This window comes from Mustela putorius, unplaced genomic scaffold (genome assembly GCF_011764305.1).
Source record: "Mustela putorius furo isolate JIRA1106 unplaced genomic scaffold, ASM1176430v1.1 tig00000242_pilon_pilon_pilon, whole genome shotgun sequence".
Taxonomy (NCBI): Eukaryota; Metazoa; Chordata; class Mammalia; order Carnivora; family Mustelidae; genus Mustela; species Mustela putorius.
In genome coordinates, this window is record NW_025421325.1 from 1,077,529 (window position 1) to 1,097,780 (window position 20,252).

The 20,252-nt window shown below is 38.2% G+C and overlaps 1 protein-coding gene across 2 annotated transcripts in view; it reads left to right on the forward strand.

Moving 5' to 3' along the window:
* Positions 1–20,252, forward strand: part of CPE (carboxypeptidase E) — a 108,837-nt gene that overhangs the window by 72,672 nt on the left and 15,913 nt on the right. The window contains exons 2-5 of one of the 2 annotated variants that reach the window (XM_045078286.1): positions 3,780–3,976; positions 5,635–5,802; positions 14,493–14,614; positions 16,653–16,831. In XM_045078286.1, coding sequence (XP_044934221.1) covers positions 3,780–3,976; positions 5,635–5,802; positions 14,493–14,614; positions 16,653–16,831 — 666 coding nt within the window. Of the gene's footprint in view, positions 1–3,779; positions 3,977–5,634; positions 5,803–14,492; positions 14,615–16,648; positions 16,832–20,252 lie in introns of both variants that reach the window. The other variant, XM_004779541.3, reaches the window with a different exon arrangement.

Below are 20,252 nucleotides of genomic sequence, written 5' to 3' on the forward strand. Positions count from 1 at the left end.
TTGGTTAATGTATCTGACATTCCCTCGTTATCGCCTAACTGCCGAACACTGTTCATGTGCATGTCTGTGTCTTCCTCCAGACCCCACGTTCCTTGAGTTTAAGAATCCTGCTCTCTTGGCTTCTGGTCTCCTGTAGTGTCAGACACCAAGGTTTTCATGTGCACATCCAACAACACTGTGGCTCTTCTTCATCTTACAAGACACGTCAGTAGGCTTAGCAGCAGCTCTCCTGTATTCTGATGAGAGCGTTATCTAGCAATCTAATTTATTCTAGAAAGCAGAGGAAGATAAAAATACACTTGCCTTTTCTTTCGCTAAGTCGTATGTGCCTTGAATTTCATTTCCATACATTAATGTCTTCTATAAAATGACCTTTATATTTCTATCTTCATGTCAAACGAAAGCTTTGCTATTGTTACTATTATTACCATCTCCTCACAGATAGAATAGGCATTTTGGGGGAGATTTGCTTCCGAGAGCAATTCCCTATAGAGTTGAAGAAACAAAACCATGTTGGAAATTTGGCAATTTCTGACTTGGAAAATCAGGTGTTGCAGTGTTAGGGAGTGGTGTGGTTTGTGGCAGAATCAGGAGAACATTTGGATTCCAATACAAAATTTACTGTGACCACCAAACACACACTGCGGGGCTAAATGAGTATGAATTTGCTGTTTCTCCTTTAAATGATTATGAGTGTATTTTCTAAATCCGGGGAAGTAATACAAAATGTCAGTGAGCTTACCTACTCTTAAGGGTTGCGGGCCAAGCAAGCACTTTGGAATGACTGAAGCAGTACACAGAACTGTGCTGTGGTCAGGGGCAGGACCAGCCTGCCTCCCCCAGTATAGTCTCCTCACAGAACTTTGCAGAATAGGCTCGTAATACTCCTCTGGCTACCCTCCCTACTGTGCCTCAAACAAATTCATATCCAGTGAGGGGCAGGTGTAAAGCTTGTGAATTTGACAGAAAGGAAGGTTATTAAGATTTTTGAAATCAGAAGCAAAGAAAACATCTCTTTTCACGTACCTTGTGGGCAAGTTCCTAGGCATAGTTTTGTGAGCGACTTGCCCTCAAAGTGAAAAATGAGGGGCAGATAAGTAGCCCCTGATCCTGCTCCTACCTGATCCTTAGATTAAGATTAGCTTAGATGCAGGCTGAGAGGTCACACAAGGACGTGGTTCGGAGGGGTTAGCAGTCATTTAAATCACATGCTCAGGAATCTCCTGCAAAGGATATTTTCATAACATATTTCCAAGAGAAAAAGAATTCCAGTTTTGTTGTGCTTTTTAAAAAAAAATAATAAATTTAAATTTTTCACCAGGGGGGAGCAGTCCTAGTGATTTTGTAAGTGGGAGAATCCTTCCTGTGGTAGAAATCGGGCCTGGGGAATGGATGAAGCAGAAGGGAGCAGAACAACAGGATTAATTGAGGGCATCTGCTGCTATGCCCTCTGCAATTTTATGATTCCTAAATGCAACGGACCACAGCAGAAATAGGCAACAGTGATTTATGTCTGAATTCTGAGCCCTTTAATAAAACATATCTTCTTGGGGCTGTATTTGTTTTGTTTTGTTTTTTTTTTTAAAGATTTTATTTATTTATTTGATAGGTAGAGAGCTCAAGTAGACAGAGAGAGAGAGGAGGAAGCAGGCTCCCCGCCAAGCAGAGAGCCCAGGACCTGAGATCATGACCTGAGCCGAAGGCAGAGGCTTTAACCCACTGAGCCACTCACAGGTGTTGGGGCTGTATTTGTATAATAATGACAATACAAATATCTGTCCTCCCCATTTTAGTGGACGTTGAGAAAATTAGATTATATGTAGTAAAGCTTGTCACACTGATAAGATAATGTGACATCATCCTCATAGCAAACACATAGCTCTTGTTCTTTGTCAGGCACCATTCTAAGCATTTATACTTATTCCTTCACTTAGTTCTTACAATAATTTTATAGGTAGGATAATTTTATAGTTCTCTCATTTTATGGGTGGTAAAAGAGAGCCACAGAGAGTGGAAGTAACTTGCTCAAGGCCGGCCAGTAAGACTTGGTGCAAGGATTTGAACCCATGCAGTCTGGCTCCAGAAGTTCATGCTTTTAATCACTAGGATTAAAAAAGGGGGGGATGGGTACCTGGGTGGCTCAGTTGGTTAAACCACTGCCTGTTGCTTGGGTCATGTTCCTAGAGTACTGGGATCAAGTACCCTATCAGGCTTCCCCAGCTCTGCAGCGAACCTGCTTCTCCCTCTGCCTGCCACTCCCCCTGGTTGTGTTCGCTCTCTCTCTCTCTCTCCCTCTGTGTCAAATAAATAAATAAAATCTTTAAAAAAATATGGCATCATGGACTGTGTTACCATAGTCAGATCTCATTCTCTCTCTCTCTTTTTTTTTTTAAGATTTTTAAAATTTACTTGAGAGAGAGAGACATAGCAAGAGAGGGAACACAGGCAGGGGGAGTGCTAGAGGGAGAAGCAGGCTCCCAGGGAGCCTAATGTGGGTCTGGATCCCAGGACCTTGGGATCCTGACCTGAGCCGAAGGCAGATGCTTAACGACTGAGCCACCCAGGCGCCCCTGTGGTAAGATGCCTTAAGCAGTCTGAACTTCAGTTTGCTCATCAAACTGATGAGCACTTACAGATGTTTGGTGAGGACTAAATAAGGAAAAATGTGAAGTTCAGTGTTTAATCAATAGAAGGCATGCAACGCATTATTATTATTATTATTATTATTATTATTATTATTTATTCACGATGAGATGGTATGTTTGTCTGCTCAGGCTGTCCTAACAAAAATACCACCAACTGGGTGACTTAAACAAAATAAATGTATTTTTTCACAGTTCTGAAAGCTGGAAGTCCAAGATCCAGGTACCAGTACGGCAGTTTTCTGAGACCCCATTTTCCTGGCTTATAGGTGGTCTCCACCCAGGTGTGGAGAGATATTGCTGGTGTCTCTTTCTCATCTTGTAAGAATTAGGGTCCCACCCTTATGATCTCATTTAACTTTAATTATCTCCTTATAAGGCCCTATTCTCCAAATGCAGTCACATTGGAGGTTAGGGCTTCAATATATCAATTTGGGGGAGACATAATCCAGTCCTTAACAAGTGGGTAGCTGGGGAGGGAGAATTGGAAAGATAAAAGTGTTTGGAATATTTTGGCATACATTTATTTATTTATTTATTAGTCTATTATTTAAAAAAGATTTTTCTTTATATTTTTGAGAGAGTGAGCGAGGGAGAGAGGTCACAAGCCAGGAGAAGGGACAGAGGGAGAGGAAGAAGCAGGTTACCCGCTGAAAAAGGCAGTTTGACATAGGACTTGATCCCAAGACTTTGGGATCATGACCTGAGCAAAAGGCAGTCACTTAACTGACTGAGCCACCCAGGTGCCCTGGAGTAGTTTGACGTTGAAAGTAGATTTCTTAGGTGGCTCAGTTGGTTAAGCAACTGCCTTTGGCTCAGGTCATGATCCTGGAGTCCTGGGATCAAGTCCCGCATCGGGCTCCCTGCTCCATGGTGGGTCGTCTTCTCCCTCTGTCTTCTTCTCTTCATTCTCTCTCACTCCCTTGTGCTCTCTCTCACTCTTAAATAAGTAAATAAAATCTTTAAAAAAATAAGTAAAGTAGATTTCTTGGATGTCAATTCGGAGGGAGAAGTAGCTGTCAGCTCTGTGTAGTAAGTAAATTAGTAGATATACAGCACACTTGTAACTGGATGCCATTTGTCTTCTACTCGGAGCTATAGAAAATGTCTCCATACTATTTATTTTTGCTCTTTTAGGTGAGCCTGAATTTAAATACATTGGGAATATGCACGGCAATGAGGCTGTTGGACGGGAACTGCTCATTTTCCTGGCCCAATACCTGTGCAACGAGTACCAAAAGGGCAATGAGACAATTGTTAAACTGATCCACAGCACTCGTATCCACATCATGCCTTCCCTCAACCCGGACGGCTTTGAGAAGGCTGCCTCTCAGGTGAGTTCCAGCCAGCCCGGAGCAGGGAGCACTCTCTTCACTCTGTGTTTGAACATGTGTGCTTGTCGGTAAGTAATGCTGCACTCACATCAATCTTGCGGACAAGGCCTGGGAGGATATAAGTGATACGCCTAATCACCTTGCTGCTAAGAAAAAAAGTTCAGAAGGTAAGAGGTGGTGGGTGAGAGCAGATTGCGAATGAGAAATTTGCCTCAGCCAATGTTTAATTAATGATTTGTTTTGTTGTTAAATAAATCATATTGAATTTACCCACGTTTGTGACTAGGTAAATTTCCTAAAAAACTGAAAGGACTACTGCCAAGTGTTGAAGAGTAAGGCTAGTGCTGTCTTTGAAAGAGATGATGTCATAGCGCCCTCTACTGACAGCAATGAAGAAAAATTTTGGCCGGATCAATGTTGCACTGGTGTTTAATTCTTGTCAATGTATGATCAGTAAAGTTAAAAAAAAAAAAAGGAAAGAACACAAAACACAAAAAAAAAAAACCCCGCCACCAACAAAATCCTCTCCTACCTCTAAAATGAAGTGCATACATTTTAACTGTTAGAGAAGCTGGAAAGTAATGACACTTTAAGAGAAGATTAGTGCTGTGTGTTCCCTTTTTGTTTGCACAGGCATGGAGAACAGTAATTGTTTTCTACAGCGTGAAGTGATTTTCTTATTTTATGGGGGTATTGGTATGTTTATATATAGTTAGGAAGTTGATTTTTACCTTAAAAATAAAACATCCAGTGATGTGACAGTTTGACATTGTAAGAAACCCAAACAGGATTTCTGTAAATAACACTGATAAAATTCCTAAAGTTAGAAAAATTCTAATAACATAGAAAATTAAATTGTTTACTATTTTAAGGTGATATTCTGATCTGTAAGATCAATGGACGAAAAATTATCATTGTTATTTTCTGTAGTAGATTTTTATTCCTTGGAGTCTAAAGGGTCTGAGCTTATATAACTTCAAGAATATGGGAATTAGCTCTATATCATAGATTATGTAAAATTTAATAGTAAAACAAGAAAATATTCATTATGGAATGTAGCTAAATGTCTTGGAAATCTAGGTTATACCATTACTGAAATGAAGGATTTAAAATTGAACAGAAATTTCTCAACTTACAAAGCTCTTGAACTTTGTTCTAGAGCTCATATTTTTTCATAAAGACTGTAAGAGGAAGGTATCTTACTAATATGTACATAATTCATGTTAAACTCATTCTAAACCTCCAATTTTCTTTAGTAGTTTATTCTTTGGAATATTTAAGAAATAGATTCCTGTGATTTACAGAGCCAATGAATATTTCACTTAAACCCAACTATAGACTGATATATGCTTTGAAAGGCCTCATCTATTACTGATGTATATAGATCTTTTTTGTAGTTTGATGATAATTATCTTTCAAATATAATTATCATTAAAATTCCAGATATTATTCATTGAAAATATTTTTGAAATTACCATAACAAATACTTTAAGTCTGATACCTTCATGTGTTTGTTAATAAGAGTGAAAATTCAGTTTTGAGAGGATATTATTAAAATAAATGATTAATTCCAATTTTAAAATTTATTAATGAAGACCTTAACTATATAGTAACAATAATAATACATAACTTATTATTTTTCTTCTTGATTTTTTTAGCCTGGTGAGCTCAAGGACTGGTTTGTGGGTCGCAGCAATGCCCAGGGAATAGATCTGAATCGGAACTTTCCAGACCTGGATAGGATAGTTTATGTTAATGAGAAAGAAGGTGGTCCAAATAATCATCTGTTGAAAAATCTGAAGAAGATTGTGGATCAAAACACAAAGGTAGGGAAAATACATTGTTTTCTTGGGTTCCCTCCTCTAGCCTAAGGAAGTATGTTCTAATATCTTCATCATAATGGAGGACGTAGCAGTAATGTTAAGCATGTGTGGGATAGTTAGCTCGCACCTAGAAAGTCATGGCTGGACACCCTGGAATTGGGCAGGGGCTGTCTAGAGAACAGGAGGAGGGGGAGGGGATAGGAGGAAGGAACCTAGTTGTGTCTTTGAATGTCTTCATGGCCCTTTCAGAGGACCTGTATCAGCACATCACAGCATTTCACATTGTTGATTTTTTTTCTTCTTTTCTAGAACCTTCTCTTTCTTTGCTTTGCACAATTCTACTTTCTCCTGATCCTTCTACTGCCTTTCCAGTTACTGCTCAGCTTCTTTCCCTGCTTCCCCTACCTTGGCTAAGTGCTGGCCTTCAAGATCCCATTTGTTACCCTTATCTCTTTCTCTACAGATCCATCTCTCCAGCTCTGGATCTCCTGTGGAGTTCTTTCTCTATTTTACTGGCTCACTGAGTCTCTTCATCTGGCGAGGACATGCAGGGCCTCAAAACCAAACATTTTCCATAAGAAAAGAGTGTTTTCTCTTATTCTATGATCAAAGCCTTGGTTTTTCCATTACTGTCATCACCACCAGCAATCAGTTGGAGGATCTCAGTGATCTGAAGGCTCTAAAGCTTCTTCAGTCTCTCCTCTTCTGCAAACTCATTCCACTGCTTGGTTCAGGCCCCCACTGTCTCTTGCTCCTGAGTACCAGCAGTTCCCTCTTCTTGTTTTGGGTTCAGCCTTTCCCAACTCTGTTCAATCTTCTCGAATCCCTTGAGAGTGATCTTCCTGCACAAATTACTGCTCCGTTGCTTAAAAAAACCTTGCCAGTTCTCCACTGCCCAGAGGATAAAGTGAAAACTCAGTATGTCAGAATTATGTGATGGTTTAGTCGTCTGGAGACTCTGGGGGCAGCCTGGCTCCATATTTGCTACCTGAGTTTTGGAAAGTTATTTAACCACTGTGTGCTTCTGCTGCTTCTGCTGCAGTATGGAGATGATAATACTCAATGACGATCTACCCCCTTGGGGTAAGGCTTGAGTGAGTTAATATATATAAAGTGTTTGAAGTCAGGACCTACAACTATTATTACCATTTTGGCAAAATTGCTCGGGACTCTGTGTTATGTACCTTAGAGTTAGATGGGTGCATTGACATATCCACTAAACATTTCATGCCCCTTCAAACCAATATTGTTTGAACACTGTTTTCAATTACTTGGAGAGATCTAGAGCCATCATGGAGGAAAGGTGGAGAAGAACTGCTGTTGGCAGCTCTCCATTCCTCTTCTGTGTTTCCAGGCAATTCGGCTCTGGTTCATCAACTCCTTTTTGTACCTTTCCCAAGTGAGGATGTGGAAAGTACCATTTCTCCATTTTATTATAGTGCTAACACCATTCAAGTTTCCCTTGGCCCCTGGCAGCTGCTGGCTGACCTACTCCTTAATCTGGCTCTGATAATCTGTGGACTCCAGTCCACCAACTCCTTTTTGCTCCCTAAGAAAAGCATTTTCTAGTAATTTTGTGTCTTCATATGTGTTGTTCCAACCATCTAGAATGTTCTTCCCTTTGCTTCCATGTCATCTCCTCTGTGAAGCCTTCTGCTCTTCCAGACAGATCCTGTTAAGCTTCCCTTCCATTCTTTAAAAATATTTCCAATCTGGTGCTTATAGCTATATAAAACTGTGCTTGTTATTATTATTTCTATAGCTATTTTCTCTTTTAGTTCTAGAATTCAGTTTTTTGGTTGCAAGAATTATGGTTTATATTTGAGTCTGACACATAGTAGGCTGAAAACCTGTTATGAATGAATGCAGTCCAGCCTGGCAAGCAAGTCACAGTATCTGAAAATCCACAGCTGGAGTTCCAGACAAGCATTCATCATGCGGTTGGGGACTAGGTAGAGGATCCAGGAGATAGGGAGGGTCCTGGATTATCTGTGTAAGGTTCCTATAACTTTCCTGCCTATATTTAGGATTCCTTCCAGAAACTTCGGCTAAGCCAACAAGTGGAAACTGGTCTCAGAAAAGGGCTGCCAGGGGCTGAGGATTCTAGTAGAACCTGATTAGTGAGTGACTTAAACATTTCTGCTTCTGAGTCACAGACACATTTGTAATTTCTCAGCCTCTGGTGCAGTTTTCTTGGATGAAGGGAGAGCTGGAAGGAGAGAAGACGGTCTTTTTTTTTTTTCTTAACCAGAGGTAAAGAGAGGGCAGTCCTATGTGGTAAGCTGTGAGGGAAAGGCAGAAATGAAAAACCACTGTGGAAGCCCAGTGCTGATATCAGCAGGCAGGCTCTCCCCGTTGCTTACATTAAGCTGTCTATGCTTCTCCATTAAATCCAAGAAATGGGACAAATAATGCCTGCTACCTTGCATAGAAGAATCTATGGAATAAACTCATGTTCAGGGGACATCTGTTGGGTAGCCTTTGTGCAGTGCCATACACTTTCCATCTGCACCACTTTCTTCTTCCCCAGCAGAACCTGTGTAATATTTGCAGAACCGTGGTGTTAGGTGTTTTCTTATTTCTAGGGTAAGCAACACTTATTTAAAAGATATATGCTGGTGGTGGGTATTAAGGAGGGCATGTATTGCATGGAGCACTGGTGTGGTACATAAACAGTGAATCTTGGAACACTGAAAAAAATAAAATTAAAAAAGACATATGCTCATGGTACTTAAAAAAATTAGAACTTTTTTAGAGATCTATTTATTTTAGAGAGAGAGTGTGTGCAAGGGAGCATGTGGGGGAGGGGCAAAGGGAGAGGGAGAGAATCTCCAGCAGACTCCCCACTGATCACAGAGCTTGAAGCAGGGCTCTATCCCAGTACCCTGAGATCATGACCTGAGCCAAAGTCAAGATTCTGGGGGCTCCTAGGTGGCTCAGTCATTAAGTGTCTGTTTTGGCTCAGGTCATGATCCCAGAGTCCTGGGATCGTGCCCTGCATAGGGCTTTCTGTTCAGCGGGGAACCTGCTTTTTCCTCTCCCACTCCCTGTCTTACTGTCTCTCTCAAATAAATAAACAAAATAAATTAAAATAATAATACAAATAATCTTTTAATTTTTTTAAATTTTAATTTAATTTTTAACCTTTAAAAATAATACTAATAAAAATAAAAAGATCAAGATTCTGCTGCTTAACTGACTGAGCCACCCATATGCACCCCCCAAATTAGAGCTTTAATTAGAGATATAAAAATATCTCAATGCCAATACTTTTTCTGGGTGAAGGTAAACTAAAGAGAAATACATAAAAATTTAAGTTAAGTCTCTTTTCTGGAACAGAATCAATGTTTGTTTACATTAGACTAAGTCTTCAGTAAACCTGCATAATAATCCTGGAATGGTATTATTCATGTCTGGTTTATCTTCTCCTTTTTCCATCTTTGTCATTAAGACTGAGACTGTGTTTAGGTGCTGCCCAGTAGGAGACATGTCGCAGGCATTTCGGGAATGTTATCACACATCTTGCCTTTTCTTGCTCCCCCTTCTCAGTTTCTATATCCCTTTCTGTAGCTTCTATATTTTGTTTTATTTTTATGGAGATACAGTTGACATATAAAATACAATTAATTTCAGATGTACAGCGTAATGATTTGGTATTTGTATATATTGTGAAATGATCACCATCTTAAGTGTAGTTACCATCAGTCACCATACATAGTTGTAATTGTTTTCTTGTGACAGAACATTTTTTTTTTAAAAGATTTTATTTATTTATTTGACAGAGAGAGAGATCACAAGTAGGCAGAGAGGCAGGCAGAGAGAGAGAGAGGAGGAAGCAGGCTCCCTGCTGAGCAGAGAGCCCGATGCGGGACTCGATCCCAGGACCCTGAGATCGTGACCTGAGCTGAAGGCAGCGGCCTAACCCACTGAGCCACCCAGGTGCCCGTGACAGAACATTTAAGGTCTACTCTCTTAGTAACTTCAAATATAGAATACAGTATTTTTTTTTTTTAAAGATTTTATTTATTTATTTGACAGAGAGAGATCACAGGTAGGTAGAGAGGCAGGCAGAGAGAGAGAGGGAGGGGAGTAGGCTCCCTGCTGAGCAGAGAGCCCGATGCGGGACTCGATCCCAGGACCCCGAGATCATGACCTGAGCCGAAGGCAGCGGCCTAACCCACTGAGCCACCCAGGTGCCCCTAGAATACAGTATTTTTAACTGTAGTCACCGTGTTGTACATCACATCCCCATGACTTCTTTTATAACTGGAAGTGATACCTTTTGACCACCTTTACTCCTTTCCTTCCCCATTGCTGCCCCACCCCCAACTGTCTCTGGCCACCACCAATCTGTCCTGAGAGTGGTTTTTAAAATTTCAAGCTTTGTAGGAATTTGGGGTTAAAAATGCAGACTTATGAATGTAGATTCAGGAAGTCTGGGGTGTGTATGCTGTGACAATGGGTAATGAAATGGCATCTGCATTTCTACCACGTGTTCCAGAGACTTTCCTTGTTCTTCTGAACCTCTGAATAAAAGCTCTCCCTTGCTGTCCTGGAGTTTTTCCTGCTGTCTTTTCTCATCTGTTCTTGGGCTCCTTGGCCTGGATTGCTTGAAAATGGAGTCGATTAAAATGAGTCAAACAACTTATTAAACTACTTATGCTTGTCTTGTGAAGAAATGGAAATAAACATGGCTTTAATATATTTTAAGAGCCAAAGCCATCTAGTTATAGAAAATAAATTTAAGCTATATTTACAGTCTTTAAATGGAAATTTTAAAGATAGGTCATAGGGGCACCTGGGTGGCTCAGGGGGTTAAAGCCTCTGCCTTAGGCTCAGGTCATGATCCCAGGGTCCTGGGATCGAGCGCCGCACCGGGCTCTCTGCTCAGCGGGGAGCCTGCTTCCCCCTCTCTCTCTGCCTGCCTCTCTGCCTGCTTGTGATCTCTGTCTTTCAAATAAATAAAATATTAAAAAAAAAAAAAGATAGGTCATAATTGGCTCTAGATTCTCTTGGGGCTCAATCTCGAGATGTTCCAGAGGCTTCTCTATAGATTACTTAAATATATAATTACAGTACCTAGGGGATCTCAGCATTTAGTCAGCCTAAAAAGTTCTTTTAGTAGCTAGAGACAAACTGTATTTAATTTGTCAAATTGTGGAATTTACTTGCTTGCTTTTGAATATATCAGTAACATGTATATTAGGAAGTGTATATATAAGAATTAGCAGTAGGCTAAACCTAATAGCTGAATATGACTTCGTGTATTCAGGACTGGATCTTTGTTCCAAAAGAGTTTTTAAAAAAATGTTATATTACAAAATTATTATGCTATTATGAACAAAAAGATAAAGTAAATATAGATGATGAGAAAAAGAATGCATTATCCTGTAGTCTTAAATGACCACCATTCACATCTTGGAATGTTTCCTTTAGAATTATTTTTTTAAGGCATGTATTAATCTATAAACATATGGGAGCATACATGCACACTGTTCTGAACACTTTTAGGTGAATAATAAATCCAAAAGCACAGTCTGCCCCTGTAAGGGCTTTGCCTGTGAGCTCCCACTCAAACCAATCCTTTGCCCGAGGCAGTGCTTGCTTGCTTTCCCCGAAGCCTTCTTTCTTTCTTTTTTTTCTTTTCTTTTCTTTTTTTTTCTTTTTTTTCTTTTTCTTTTCTTTTCTTTTCTTTTTTTTTTCTTTTTTTCTTTCTTTTCTTTCCTTTTCTTTCTTTCTTTCTTTCTTTCTTTCTTTCTTTCTTTCTTCTCCTCTCTTTTCCACTTATCCAAAGCCTACCTGATTTTTTTCCCAAGGCCTAGTAGAGTTTCACTTCCTTCCAAAAATCTTCCATGATCTTCCAAACCACAGAGATTTCTGTCTCTTCTGAACTCATTGAGATACTTACCAGTACCTACCATAGGTTTGAGTAAATAGGAGGAAAGAAGGGGATGTTCAAGGGAGAGGATTGGAAAGAAATTCAATACTACAAGGAAAACTTTGAACAGAATATAAAAGAATGTATTAAACTCATATCATATAATATTATTGCCATTTTTTTTTAGCAGTTGAGCCTAATAAATCATAAATTCATTACGAAGAAAAGCATATGCATTTTTTGGATTAAAGACCGTTTCTGATGAAATGTTCTGTATTAGTTATTTTAAGGTTGATTTAAATCAAAACTTAAGCTGGATTTAATTTAAATTAATTTGAATTCTAGAAACAAATTTAAGTATGTATAAGAGTATATCATAAGGGAGTTTTTCAGCTCATTGTGGAAAGAAAGGATAATTCAATAAATGAAATTGAGATAAATTCATCTCACAAATATCAGCCTAGAGCAACATAAAATCTATATATAAAAAGTCTGAACTTACAAAAAGAAAACTTTGGTAAATATATAATTTTGGGAGGGAGATAGAACTTTCTGAATCCCTTATATAGAAAAATTGGCACCTGGTGGCCACTTAATAGTTATTGAATGAATGAATAAAATACGAAAGCAAATGAGACCATAAAGAAAAGATCAGTAGATTTGACAACATAAATATCTTAATATTTTGTATTTTAATTATTATTGTTATTAAATTGAAAAAACTGAATTTGAAAGACAAATGACAAACTCAGAAAATATCTATAATATAGAAGGTTAGTGTTTTTACTAAGTAAGCAACCCTTGCAAATTAGCAAGAGATCAACATTTCAATAGAAAAATCAATTAAACCATGTATAAATATGTCACTGAAGACTAAACATAAATGGTTACTAAACATACAAAAATGGTTCTAGTTTTATTGGTTAATCAAAGAATGTACAGTTAAAAAAATTCTAATTTGTCATGTGTCAACATGACAGATTTAAAAAAAAAAAAAACCACAGAAAATGTTTAGTAAGTATTGGCTATTATTTTTTCATGATTAAGAATGATATATCCAGGGCGCTTGGGTGTCTCAGTGGGTTAAGCCGCTGCCTTCGGCTCAGGTCATGATCTCAGGGTCTTGGGATCAAGTCCTGCATCAGGCTCTCTGCTCAGCAGGGAGCCTGCTTCCTCTTCTCTCTCTCTGCCTGCCTTTCTGCCTACTTGTGATCTCTCTCTGTCAAATAAATAAATAAAATCTTAAAAAAAAAAGATATATCCATATATTGGATACTATTCAGCCATTAACCTATTAACTTAGAAGGCTGTTTGACAGCATGAAAAAGTATTTGTTACCCATTATGAAATGAAAAAGGTTCTCATACAAATTATACACAAATTATCACATGTAAAAAATTACATTAGTGCATTGGGAAAAGACTGAAAAGGATACATATAAATGTTAGCAGTTTATATCTTTAGATGGTACACTTATGGGTCACTTTAATCTTCTTTCTTTGTGTTTGTCTCCTTTACATTTTCAACAGTAGACATTTTTTTATAGGAAGAATGAGATAAACCAATCAAATAAATAATAAAAACAACACCGTATTCTAAATCACACTTTTTCAAGATTATAAGTTCCCTTACATGAAAAATAGATTTTATACATTAATGTATCAAGCTATATATCAACTGAAAAAAACATGGACTTTATAGTTTTATAGACTGGATTTGAGTTCTCAGTTGTGTGAACTTGGACATGTTATTAACATGGTGAATCCCTAGATTCTTTCCTGTGAAAAGGGCATGAAATCATTGCCTATCCAATGGGGATACTGTGAAGCTCACAACTGAAACTGAATAGGGGTACAGAAATACAAGATCTCGTAACCATCACACCCTTCTGCTGCTGTTAAATTTTCCATCCCAAAGAAGAATATGAATCACAGCTCCAGGAATTTTTTTTTTTTTTTTTTAAGATCAATAAGGTACTTGGGGGATTAAGAGTCTTTCTAGTTACTATTAAAACCTCATCATATGAATCACGTGTCTGGCTCCAGATGGATTCTTTGGTATAAATTTCTTTCCTCTTTTGTTTTGCTACCAGGATATGAAGTGCTGTGAGTCATTAAATTAAGGCAAAATGAATTTCTGAAACTTCTGCCTTTGTTTAAGATGGCTTTCCCAAAGTAAGGTGTTGTTTTATAGTGAGTTTTCAAAGAGACCCAATTTAGTATTTTTTTGTAGGGACAATGTTAGAGGTACTTGGAGGGAATTGGAAAAATAGTAAGCCACAAAAGAAGATAATAAATAATAATAATAATTAGTAACAAAAGAAATAAAATCTGTCATACATTTCTAGAGCTCAACCACTGTGGAGAAAGAACCTTGTTCTTCAGTCCCAACTATTTTCTTTCCTCTTTGTCTTACTCTTAGCTGTTATTAACAAAGATCAGATGGAAGTGTCCCAGAATTTGTAAGTGATTTGCATGATGGTTTTTAAGTTTCAAAGAGAAAAAAGCTAAAAAAAAAAAAAAAAAGAGAGAGAGAGAGAGAGAGAAAATCTGGCAGCTCACAAAAGTAAAACATTTAAGGAAATTCAAACACTATTGAAATATGTTTTATTGTAAGTGAGAAAGATAGAGATGGAAATGCTGCTCTTACTGGAAGCTTTTTTATTTTTATGACCACAACCACAAAGCATTTGAGAGAAGACCTATGACCAGCTTTCACCTTATTGTTGTTTTTTTCTTTTCTGTCTTTCCTGCTGAGCGCTCCCACCAGTGATAACCAAGTGTATAACCCTTCTACTCTCTAATCTTTAATACAGCTCGCTCCTGAGACTAAGGCGGTTATTCACTGGATTATGGATATTCCTTTTGTGCTCTCAGCCAATCTCCACGGCGGAGACCTTGTGGCCAATTACCCCTATGACGAGACGAGGACTGGTAGGTGTCCTTCCTGCTTCTCTAATGGTTCAAGGTTTATAATTGCTTTGTGCTGGTTTATAGGATGATTTCTATAATACTCTTTTAAGGAACTGGCCATTAAACGATTTTGCCTAGAGAAGGACGTAGGTTTATTTCATGTGGGATTGGTTATTATAAATATTATATATGTATATATAAATATTATAATAATAATATTTGGCAGAAAAAGACTATAACGTTTTAGTAAGTTTAGTGGACGAGGAATATGATTGTGATGGAATGTAAGAGAAAGGGAGAAAACAGAGGTCATGAACTTGGTCACTCGTGGACCCAGGTAGAATCAAGAGATAATGGAAATTATGCAGTTTGTGTACAAGAGGACTTAAAAATGAAAGCGGTCTTTTTGGAGCTTGATCAGGGCCTGTGTGGTCTCTCCGTGTCTTACCATGCACTCCTGCTTTTGCATTTGGGACTCTTTCTAGTGGTGTCAGGGAGAGGAACTGGTGCTTTGACTTTCTTGAACTCGTTTTAGTTAAATTTCAGGCACAGCAAGCTTTAGCCAGATAGTTATTTTCAACTTACTTTTTGTTGCTCCAGCGAATTTCCCACTTTGGATGGGTTCTCAGGGGGCCTTTGAAGAATTCGTTCTTTGCAAGCACATGATGATAATTTTAGATATTGGAAACTTTGAGCCTTGAAAAAAGTCTTTGGTGAAACATCATTAAAATTTAGAGATTTTGTACTTTGTCAATACCTAGGAAATTTAAAAACCTAGCATATTTTATCATATATGAAGAAGACTACAGTGTATCAAAATATAATTTATTTCCATATTACACATGGGAGATTTTTTTTTTTTTAAGATTTTATTTATTTATTTGACAGATCACAAGCAGGCCGAGCAGCAGGCAGAGAGAGGGGGAGGCAAGCTCCCCGCTGAGCAGAGAGCCTGATGTGGGGTTCGATCCCAGGACCCTGAGATCATGACCTGAGCTGAATGAAGGCAGAGGCTTAACCCACTGAGCCACCCAGGCGCCCCTGGGGGATTTTTTTTAAACTTTAAAACTCGAATACCAAAAAGTATGTGTGAAAATGATGCATGGTGGCTATGGGGTTACATTTTTTATTTATTTTATTTTATTTTATTTTTTTAAGGTTTTATTTATTTGACAGACAGAGATCACAAGTAGGCAGAGAGGCAGGCAGAAGAGAGAGGAGGAAGCAGGCTCCCTGCTGAGCAAAGAGCCCGATGCGGGGCTCGATTCCAGGACCCTGGGATCATGACCTGAGCTGAAGGCAGAGGCTTAACCCACTGAGCCACCCAGGCACCCACATTTTTATTTTTTTACTTTATTTTTATTTTATTATTATTTTTAAAAAGATTTTATTTATTTATTTGAGAGAGAGAGCACGTGTGAGCATAAGCAGAGTGAGAAGCAGACTCCCAGCTAAGCAGGGAAGCCCCACCCGGGATCATGGCCTGAGCAGAAGGCAGCCACTTAACTGACTGAGCCACCCAGGCACTCAGAGGTCACATTTTTTAAAATTAAAAATTCTGACAGTGGAAATCTCCTTTCTGTTTTCTCAGGTCTAGTTTATGATGAACTTTCACCTTTTCTTGTGAAGCTTTCAGATACTAAGTAGGATGTCCTATTCTACCCAATTTCTACATTGTGGTATGGAATGGAATCATATAGCACTTACATACTAAGTGTAATTGTTGAGCACTTAGACCATCACTTATTTTCCATAGTGATGTTGCTTAAAAATTAAAAAAAAGCCAGCAAGAGGGTGCTTGGGTGGCTCGTCTGCTCAGGGTCATGATCGCAAATCCTGGGCTGGAGTCCTGCATGGGCCTTCCTGCTCAGCGGGGAGTCTGCTTCTCCTTCTCCCTCTGCTGCTCTCTCTCTCAATCCGTCAAATAAATAAATAAATAAATAAACTCTTCTAGAAAGAAAATATATCAGCAAGAGACAACACTGAATCACTCTTTGGAAAACACGCAGAGCTCTTTGGTCTAAATTGATTTCTTTAATCCTGTGGGTTTGTTTTCTAGGGAGTGCTCATGAATATAGCTCCTGCCCAGATGATGCCATTTTCCAAAGCTTGGCTCGGGCATATTCCTCTTTTAACCCACCCATGTCTGACCCCAATCGGCCACCGTGTCGCAAGAACGATGATGACAGCAGCTTCATAGATGGAACAACCAATGGTGCTGCTTGGTACAGTGTTCCTGGCGGTGAGTGTCCATTTCACCTTGTGCTTCGGAGGTAGTGAATTATTTATAATTACCATTTAGATGTGGGGAGCTTTCAGTCCTCAGACGTTAAGAAATAGATGGAACCTATAATTCACCCATTAAAATTAGTTTTTGGAATGAATGGTTGCTATGTATAGTTTCGTTTTTGTGGATTTTTAAAAATTAAGATGCTAATTGAAGACATAAGAATGAACTAAAGATGTCCATGGGGAAAATATAGACTGAGTATTGTGAAATATCCTACTTTTCAAATTCTGACCTTAGGGAATAAGAGCTTCCTTGTTATATGTTAGTTAAGTTTTTAGGCAGAAGAATATATTGGAGGGCAGTGTATCTTCATCCATATACCTTTTATTTTTCTTTTAAATGATGGGATAATGGGGACTGTTTGATGTGGAATATTAGTTGATATTCACTACTATAATAAGCACTCTTAGATCATGAAGATCTTTACCTTTTATGGGGTCTGAAAAGGGAAAAGGCAGCACAGCCACCGGAGGAAGCCATCTTCTAGGCAACCACCGCAGCAGTCCTGGCTCCCTTTGCCCAAGTAGACTTCATAGAACTCTTATTTTCATGGCTAGCTGGACCACCAACAGTTATGTAACACTCACTCTACCCAGTTTGAAGAATGAAATGTAAAGATAACTGATTTTGTTTTCCCTCTTTGACCAAAAATGATTTTCTATGACCCACTTGTAAATGCTAGAGAATTAGGCCAGTAGCAGCACTAGCGAATTATAGGGTTTGGGTTTGTTTATTATGCTTCTTTTATTGAATTATGCCTGGAGAAAACCATTTTTCCTGACATTTTTCTTTCTGATATATGTTTGTTCTGTTTTTTTTTTTGTTTGTTTGTTTGTTTGTTCTGTTTTGATTTATATTTCGCATCAGACCAGATCAGATTCAGCACTTTTTTTCCTCCCATAGCCTGAGAAATAAAGTCAGATTTAGGAGTTAGACTATATTAAATGCATCATACATCAGATGGGAAGTAATTTCATAATTCAATTTTTATAAAAAAATTAATGATACCTTTGGAATTACATTTATGGACAAACAATGTGTTGTCTACAGAATACCAAGAGATCTAGATATGCAAAATAATGACAATAATATTAATAATAATAATAATACTTATCTTTATCAGTGATTATAAACCACAAGAATCAGTCTACGAAAGTTTTGACTTCCTTTAGCTCCCTAGATAGTGAGTGAAATCAGTGTCTTAGGTCCATGTTTTCCAGAAGTGGAATCTGAAATAGGGATTTGGTTGCTTGTAATTTATTGAGGAAGTGCTCTTTAGAAAAAACCCTGCACGGAAGTGAGGGAGGCAGGGTAGGGAGATGGATAGAGCTGAAGGAGGATGTGGTCACAGAGACAGCCATAGCCTTGGCCTGAGCCATTGGGAGGAAGTCCTCAAGTGTAAACTGCAGGGGGGTTATCGCGCCCTGAGGCAAGGCGACCAGCCTTTGGTGGCTTCAGTCAGTCTTTGGTTGGGGATTGCAGAGGAGGATTTTGGAATGGAGGATAGGAGGGTGTGACCTCCCAAGCCAGGTAGTTTCTATCAGCAAGCAGCTCTCGTAGAAAACAGGGGTCAGCTCTGAACTCTGAACAGCCAACACTCAAACAGCAATTTGGGGATGGACCCCCTGGCTTAGTAAAAGCAATCTTGTGGGTAGCGACAGCATTCACTACTAGATTGACTCAGCTTCAAAGTAAAATTGTTCTGGATGCAGAATCTTCTCTCAGTGCTGTTTGCAGTGTTCTTCTTATGCCTCATCTGTAGTAGATACTCCGTGACTGTTAAATTAGTATGGAGTATATTAGTAAGATTCCCAAGCCCTTAGGAATCTACTGTGCTCTTGGTTGGACTTAAGGAACAAAATAGTATGTCAGACTATCTTATATGACCGTCCAAGCTCTTCCATGATAGAGAGGTCGGTTTAGACAGATGCACATTTCTTTAGCAGCCCAGTTAGGATTGAAGGTTTGGCCCTATTGTCACTTACAAAAAAAAATTACTATTTAAAAATTTTATTTCCCCCCAGCTTTATGGACCTATAATTGTGTATAAAATCATGTAAATTCCAGGTGTATGATGTGATTTATTTCATGAATGTATTGCATAAATGATTACCTAATAAGGCTAGTTAAGACATCCATCACTTGACATAGTTACCATTTTTCTTTTTTCTTTTCTTGTGGTGAAAACATTTAATATTTACTCTCTTCGCAGTTTTCAAATATATTACACAGTATTGTTAACTATAGTCGCCATGCTATACATCAGCTCCCCAGGACTTTCTTATCTTGTAACTGGCAGTGTGTGCTTGTTGACAAACATCTTATTTCCTCGTCCCCCTCTTGGCAATCACTACTCCTATTTTTTACAGGTTTGGCTTTTAAAATTTATATGTAAGGGAGATCACTCAGTATTTTTCTCTGTCTGAATTATTTCACTTCGCGTAATGCCTTCAGGGTCCGTCCATGTTGTTAGCAATGGCAGGATTTCCTTAATTTTTATGGCCGAGTAATATCCTATTGTTTATATATACCACATTTTCTTTATCCATTCATCTGTCCATGGACACTTAGGTTGTTTCCGTGTCTTCGCTACTGTGAATAATGCTGCAGTGAACATGGGAGTGCAGATAACTATCTTTTAGATAATGATTTCATTTTCTTTAGATATATATACCCAGAATTAGGATTGCTAGATCATATGGTAATTCTATTTTTAATTTTTTTGGGAGCCTCTGAACCTACCATTTTCCATAGTGAATGTACCAATTTGCATTCTTATCAACAGTGCACAAAAGTTCTCTTTTCTTTGCATTTTTGCCAGCACTTATTGTCTTTTATCTTTTTGATAATAGCTATTCTAACTGGTATGAGGTGATATCTCATTGTGGCTTTGATTTGCATTTCCCGGATGATTAGTGATGTTGAGCATCTTCTTGGATGTCTGTGGGCTATGGGTATGTCTTCTTTGGAAAAATGTCTAGACAGGTTCTTTGTCCATTTTTAATTGGATTATTTGTTTTTTTGCTATTGAGTTGTATGAGTTCCTTGTGTATTTTTTATATTAACACCTCATCAGATAGTTCATAAATATTTTCTCCCATTCTATAGATTGATTGCCTTTTCATTTTTTTGATTTTCTTTTTCTGTACTGAAGTTTTCAGTTTGATGTAGTCCTGCTTATTTATTTTTGTTTTTTTTTACTATGTGTTTTGTTGCCATATCTAAATGTTGTTGCCAAGGGAGGTTTTTCCTCTATGTTTTCTTCTAGGGATTTATGATTTCAGGTACATTGATTTGCAATAGACCTGAAATCATATGGCCCATATGATTTCCATTCCATTTTGAGTTAATTTTTGTGTATGGTTTAAGAAAA